The sequence below is a fragment of the Lissotriton helveticus genome, chromosome 5_1 (genome assembly GCF_964261635.1).
Source record: "Lissotriton helveticus chromosome 5_1, aLisHel1.1, whole genome shotgun sequence".
NCBI classification, from domain to species: Eukaryota; Metazoa; Chordata; class Amphibia; order Caudata; family Salamandridae; genus Lissotriton; species Lissotriton helveticus.
Genome location: NC_136065.1, coordinates 1,400,292,510 through 1,400,300,122, shown reverse-complemented (window position 1 = coordinate 1,400,300,122; position 7,613 = coordinate 1,400,292,510). Strand labels below are relative to the sequence as shown.

The following is a 7,613-nucleotide window of genomic DNA, read 5'->3' as shown; positions in this document are numbered from 1 at the left end:
GGCTGGTAAGTCGCCTTAAAACATATGACAAAATGAATGTCGGTGCTTTTCGATGCATGCAAAGGACCAGCAGCTGAGAATGGCTTTTATTTATAAGAAGTTTTTCCAAAATGGCTGCCCTTTTATATGCATGCATCGTCACGCATCGATTGCCATATTGGAATTTGCACGGTCAAGGCAGATAAACACTGGCAAAGCCAAAGCGTTTGTCTGTTAAAAGGAGCAACATATTAGCTGTACCAATGCTCATTTTACATAGCTGTGTACCCTCAATTGAAAATTCTTCTAAGCTTCAGAAAATGGTCTTTTATTTAGTTTAAAAAAAAAAGTGAAGGCACTCCTGCTTCAAGAGAAATTACTCCAAAAACAACCAGACCTTGAAGAAGCTATTGAAATAGCCAAATCCATAGAGCATACAGCTAAATGCATAAAAGAAATAAGACCTAAATATAGTCAAGGGGAACACACTAATACTGAAGGTAATTTAGTATCTGAAATAGAGGAAGCCTCAGAGGAGGGAGAAGTTTTAAAGATCAAAGGGGATAGACACTCCCAAGCGGAGAAATCCAAACCTCCGGCTACTAACAAACTCAAGTGCTTCCGTTGTGGCAGCAATAATCACCTGGCCAATAACCCTACATGTCCTGCCATTTCAGCTTTGTGCAGGAAATGTAATAAAAAAGGCCATTTATCTAGGCTTTACCATAGTCCTAGTCCGAGGTATTTTTCCACTTCAAGTCCACAAGAGAAAAAAGTACAGTCCATTAACAAAATTGTATTCCAAATAAAAGAGTCTGAAGAGATCAATCAAATAGAGTATCCCCAATGTGATGTCAGAATTGAAGGGAAGTTAGTTAAAATGTATGCAGACTCTTGTTCTCCATTCACATTAATGAATTTATCTGACTTTAGGAATGTTAATATATGTGATGAAAGAGAATTGTTGGGGGCGGATATCAATCCTCGTAGCTACACTAAAGGACTTATTCCGGTCAAGGGTATGTTGAACTCCCACATCACCTTTAAAGACCGTTCCATCCTAGGTAAGGTTTACATTGTTGAGGAAGGGTCCAACCTACTGGGGTGGCAACACCAAAAAGAACTGGGCATAATACTTAATCCCAACGGCCATGAGCAAGTTCTTTCCATGGACTCGCCTAGTTCCAGTGGCAGGTGGGTTAAAGATTTCCCGGAAGTATTTTCCTCAGAACTGGGGCTCCTCAAAGACTTCCAACACAGGATTAAACTAAAACCCAACGCTAAACCCATCACCCATAAAACCAGGCCCATACCACACTTAATGGCTGAACCTTTAAGGGAGGAGCTGGACAGACTACAAAAAATGGGAGTTATCAGGCCTGTAGATTGCAGTGCAGGGGTTTCTCCGGTAGTTATTGCTAAGAAGGCCGATAATAATGGGATAAGATTATGCATAGACCTCAGAGATCTCAATGACAGCATCATAGTGGAAAGATTCCCACTTCCCCGCATTCACGAAGCATTGAGCACCATGGGGGAGGCAATTTGCTTTAGTGTCCTAGACTTATCAAGCGCTTACCACCAGGTGGAGCTACACCCCGAGTCAAGGGAACTCACTACCTTCACCACACCTTTAGGTTCCTTCATGTTCCTCCGTATGCCGTTCGGGTTGGCTTACGCGGCTGCGGTATTTCAAAAGATCATGAAGCACATCTTGGAAGGAATCCCTCATACTATATGCTTCCAAGACGATGTTTTAATATATGGTGCCACTAATGAGGAACATGATACATATCTCAGGTCAGTTCTTGGGAAGTTCAAAGAAGCAGGTCTCACCCTCAATGAAAAGAAATGCAGGATCGGAGTGGGATCTGTAGATTACTTGGGGCACTCAATATCCAAAGAAGGTTTCCGTCCTAAGCTCAGCCTCTTGGAGGCCATAGAAAAAGCTCAAGCTCCCACAACCAAGCAAGAGTTATTGTCTTTTTTGGGTCTAGCTGAGTATATGGCAAAGAATGCCAAAAATGTTGCAGACATTGCTGGAGATCTCAGAGACCTCACTAAGAGTCATGCCCAATTCAAATGGTCAGAAATACACCAGAATGCATTTGAGGCCATCAAGTCAGCTATTCTTAATGCTCCATATCTGTGTAACTTTGATCCCTCAAGGAAAACGATACTCACCACGGATGCCAGTAACAAAGGGTTAGGGGCTACCTTGTCGCAAGTCATCGCAGGTAGAGAAAGAATTGTGGCTTTCGCCTCTCGCACCCTGACTAGTGCAGAAAAAAACTATTCAGTAATAGAAAAGGAGGCACTTGCCAGTTTCTGGGCCGTGAGACACTTCAAGTTTTACCTATGGGGCATTAGATTCACCATCCGAACGGATCATAAACCCTTGATGTACATTTTTAGTTCTAAGGGGGCTACCAGTTGCACACCCAGGATTGCCAAGTGGGTGTTGGGATTAGAGAGTTTTATCTTCAAAGTGGAATTTGTTGCCAGAGACCATAACAAAGCAGCAGACTTCCTTTCAAGAGCCCCCTTGGATAAAGTGGAGCAGTTTGAGGTTCATGAATTCCCCATTTTACAAGTACATTCAAGTACCATTAGCAAGGAGGAATGGGCTGAAAGTATGAACAACGACCCAACTATCTGCAAATTAAAGGATCTGACTGTAAATGGGTGGCCTGAGAATCGAAAACAAGTCGATGACGAATTGAGCAAATTCTGGGAAGTGAAACATGAAATTAGTCTCAATGAAGATTTGCTCTGGAGAAAAGACAAGATAATACCCCCAAAGATCTTAATAGACAAACTCATCGACCTAGTCCACGAAGGACATTTAGGGAGAAGTCTTACAAAGAACAGACTCAGGGAACATTACTGGTTTCCTGGCATGGTGTGTCGGTTCAGAAGGAGGGACACTCACAACTGTGTGAGGTAAGCGAGGCTTTATTTTTATGAAAGTTTTCTTCTTTCGCTGGGACCTCCTCTCTCTTGCTAAGGTGGCGGGATCCAAGGTTGCCGCTAGGTCTCTGGCTCGACGGGGACTTGCTCTGCCGTCTTCCTCCTCCTCTTCTCGTTCTCGGGCCGGGTTCCACCGCCACATAGAAGATAAGAAAGAGAGAGGCTGTCAGGGTTACTGGTCCTGCCTTCGGCGTTCCCTTTGGGGTACCAGGGTTGTGAGGACACCGGTGCAAAAGTGCTAGTCTTATTTACAGTGCAGAGGTAAGTGAGTGGGGGGGTTCGTGAGGGAGTACTATCCAGGGGCTTTACATGGAGGGTTTTGGGATGGTCAACAACTCTATACACTATTTACACGGCGCCTCCCGCCTTCCCCACCAGCCTGCTACCCGGTCACGCACCTGGGATAGCCACACTCCTCCTCCTCCTCTTCTCGGAGTGTGGCTGGGCGCAGAGCGATATCGCGGGCCTCCTGGCGCCGCTCCTCCTAGTTCCTTCGCGTCTTCTTCCTCCGTTCTGGTCTCTCATTCCTTCTCTCCGTCCTGGGCGTCCTCCTCAGTTGTCTCCGTCCTCGCGGTGTCGAGCACACTCGGTTCAGCGTCTTCCGGGTATATGATCTCTCCGCCTTGCCATGCGTCATCAGGGGGCGTGGCCCTCCGACCCCAGCCGCATTCGCCGAGGTTGACCAGCACGTCATAGGGGGGCGCGTCATCCCTTTCCTCGTCTGTCTGATTAAAGGCGCAGTCCTCCCGGGTCCACCATTCGTCTGTCTCCGGTCCCCAAGCAGTCTGTGACAGAGAAGGGGCGTGAGAGCTATTAGGGGTCCACCAATCCACCGCAAACCCCTCCACCCTGCTACACATGGATTCATGGGTGGAGAGCAAGGTGAAGAACTGCTGCGCCTGCGCAAACAGTGAAAAGTCCAAACATATTCAGAAGGTCCCATTATCACCGGTGTCCATCCCGAATAAACCATGGGACAAACTGGTGCTAGATATCATAGGCCCGATCAACAGATCAGGAATGAATAAACGATTTATTTTCACGTTGACGGACTTCCATTCACACTGGGTGGTGACTAAAATGGTCAATGATATCACTACTGATAGAATTCTTGAGCAACACATTCTCCAATGAAGGTATTCCCTCCGAATTGGTCACTGATAATGGAGTACAGCTCACGTCATCAGCAATGTCAGAATTCTTGGAGAAGCTTAGGATTACTCATCTCAAAACAGCACTGTACTGCCCGCGGGCAAATGGCATGATGGAGAGAGTGAATAGAATGATCAAAGAGAACATCCAGCTTGCTTGTGCCAATAAGGTTCCTGTTGAAAGGTCAATCAGAGAGCTACTATGGGCATTTCGCACAACTCCAAACACAGTCACTGGAATATCTCCTTTCTGTTCCCTCAGAAGAAGGAAGCCAAGCACCAAATTCTTCCCTTCATGGATAGGGGGTGGAGAATGGTCTTCTCATTCGGTGGAAGAAGTTAGAGGAAAAATTGATGCTCATCAGGCCAAATATAAAGAACAATACGATACTAGACATGGGTGCAAAGCACAAAATTGGGCGGTTGGAGAATTGGTAATGGTAAGGAGACCGAACATTACTGGAATTTTTGAGTCCAAATACTTAAAGCCCAAAAAGATTGTAGAGGTCAAGAACAACACAGTAACATTAGAGGATGGACAGAACTGGAGCATGGACCGTTTGGCAAGGTATCATGACCCAGGAACCCCTGCACGGGGGATCTGCCGGAAAGCCACGGACCAAAGGGTGCACACCAAGAGAGTTACCAATGCTCCTAACTGGCACAAGGACTATAGGACTACAGGATGTATTAATGTATATTGTAGATGATTATAATCTTCTTGCATTTTGTTAGAAAAGAAGATGTGTTATAATCCATAAGATTTAATGTACATTACTGGTTGCTAAATGTATTATATTCACAAGGTAATTGTGGGCATAGCATAGGCTGTTATATATCATATATTAAGGTTGGGCTATGCGCTAGCCCTACACAGGTTAAGGTATGTGTTTTCATACATGATGTTATTTAGACTTGGTATATTCCTCCACCCCTCTCACTCCTACCCCTTGGTATGTTCCTTACCCCTGGAGGCTACTTTAGAATGTTGACAGTGTGAGACTCGGCTTGAAGAGAGTGATGTACTGATGTGTCCTGTAACCTGGTGACACTGTGGAGGCCGTGAATAAAGAAGAAGTTTACTCAGAGTATTTCTGGTATTCTTTTTAACACTTACTTATTTACTTCAACGTGGTAGATCTACTCGTTTCAGTGGTTTACAAAATATACATGTGTGTGCGTCTGTGCAAACAGCAATCTAAAGACAACCATTTTAGGCTCTTTTCAAGTTCAAAACAACGTACAGAAGACAGCACAAAGCAGTTCTGCAAATAAACTGAAGGTATCATATTCTCACCTTTAGATGAAATATCGCCATGCACTGCTTCCGCTGTGAGCATCATTGACTGACTACTTCCAAACTATTTTGGGAAAGTCAGTACAAATTAAAGGAAATTTCCAGATGCCCTTTCTTCTTTTAGCTCGAGCAGTGAGCCATTTAAAGACAGGCTCTAGCCTAATCATACATATATAGTGGCATATCCATTTTCTTTCTATTATGACGCACACTCAATTCAATTAGGAGAGTGGACAACATTTAGATAATACATCCACATGCGGGGCTAGTTGACGACAGTAAAGAGACATCTGACTAAAGCCTCAAGATTTCGAAAATATACTCTTGTCTTCCTCTTTTTCGTTCAGTTACTCTGAGTGAACCAAAATGGCCTAACATTTACTTTTTTGTGAACAACATTTTGCTGATAACTATGGTTTTCTTACCAGTCGAAAAGCAATAAATGCAACAGCTGGAAGGGTAGCCCAAATATCAATGTAGCATACACTATACTGGTAATACGGACACTTTTCACATCCAACCCCTCTGCGTAATGTAATGTACGTATACTTGTAAAGCGCACTGTTACCTCGTTACGTGGCGTCCTGGCGCTGTATACCGCTGGGGAACCCGTCCTGGCTTTCCCTGTGAGAGGGCACCCCAAGGTGAAGCCAGGCATCCCCGGCGTTGCTTGGGCCGTTGTGGAGATTAAGCAAGCTATTGCCCAGAGTTGCAGAGTGGGACCCATGGTTAGCGTAGGCACCTAAGCGAGAATTATCGAGTCCGCGGACATTGACCCAAGACCCTGCCACGTCGGGAATTGAACCCTGGTCCCGGGCCTACCTCTGCTTCAGGGTCTGCCGCTTCTAACCAGTGAGCCACACTTCTCCACAAGGGGTAAGGGGTGACAATCCAAAGAAAACTACTAACAGGCGAATTAATATGGTGAGATAAATATATTAAACATTACAGAACATAAACAATGCAATATATTCTAATTGGAGGGAATATTTAGATTTTTTTTAATTCGGCGGCAGGATGTGCTGTTGCGTCTCCCCAGTATCCGCATCTGTCATTTCCTCTTTCTTTGTTCTGATAGATTCTTTACTGACAGATATGATTTCACGGAGTTCTTTATTTTCAAGCTGAAGAAGAAACAATGTTGACAACATTACCAACAATAAATGATTTCGAATAATCTTTTTCCTTATGTTGTTTTTGGAAGTAGACGTACATCTAAACGGTCTAGGAACAAAAGGACAATCAACATGATAGCAGCAATTGGGCATTTGCACAGAGCCAACATTCTTCATTTACAAATGGTAAGCCATTGGTGGCTTTCGTATGTCACTCCCTTCGCCCCTAAGCCCTTTGCCTCCATCTCTCAATGGTAGACAAATTGTGACCCCTCCGCACTCGCCTAAACACTGTACTTCTGAGAAATACATTTTATTCATCAGTAGGCCATCTCTTGTATTTTCCACACTGAATCGAGACCAGAGAGCTTAAACTATGTGCCACCTATCAGCAAACAATCATGAAACGGAATAGAGACCTTTCATAACGGGTGACAACATAACCAGGCGGAACTTCCACCTCCAGTGATGGAGCAAACAGCATACCCGCGCATTCACAGTGAACCAAGATTGACTGTATCTGCCCTTTTAGGGCGATCATCATGAATTCAAAAAGCTGACTCTCCCTCAGGGGGCCTTGAGAGTATGTGGGGTCTCACCATAGGTGCTGACGAGGATCGGCAGGAGAAAAAAACAAGCATTTGCAATACAATAGGCCTCGCATTTGCGAGAGTCAGAGCTACAAGCGTTGTAAATGACAATGTCTCCTTGGAGTGGAGTGGAATTATGTGTGTTGGATTGTAACTATTCTGGAATTGTGTGTGGTGGAATTATGTGCAGTGTATTTGTGTAATGGAATTATGTGGCAAGGTGTGCAGTGGAATTATGTGGACAGTAATTATGTGGTATTGAGTGTACTGGAATTAATTGTGTGATGGAGTGTAATGTGGATTGGTATTTTGTGTTGTTGAGTGGTATGCAGCTGAGTTTAATTATGTGGTGTGCTGTTGAATTTTGTGGCATGATGTGTAATTCTGTGGTGTAGATTAGAAGCATGTGGTGTTTTGTGTAATTTTGTTGAGTTTAATTATGTGGTTTGTTTTCGAGTTATGTGGTGTGGGAAGGATATGTGTACAGTTTAATTGTGTGGCGTGGAAGTGT

General features: G+C 44.3%; 1 protein-coding gene across 1 annotated transcript in view; it reads right to left on the bottom strand.

Annotated features, from left to right (window-relative positions):
- Positions 1-6,313: 6,313 nt before the first annotated feature.
- Positions 6,314-7,613, bottom strand: part of SIKE1 (suppressor of IKBKE 1) — a 166,630-nt gene continuing 165,330 nt past the window's right edge. The window contains exon 6 of the mRNA XM_078644370.1: positions 6,314-6,521. Within this exon, the coding sequence (XP_078500496.1) occupies positions 6,399-6,521 (123 nt within the window). The 3' untranslated portion in view covers positions 6,314-6,398. The remainder of the gene's footprint in view (positions 6,522-7,613) is intronic.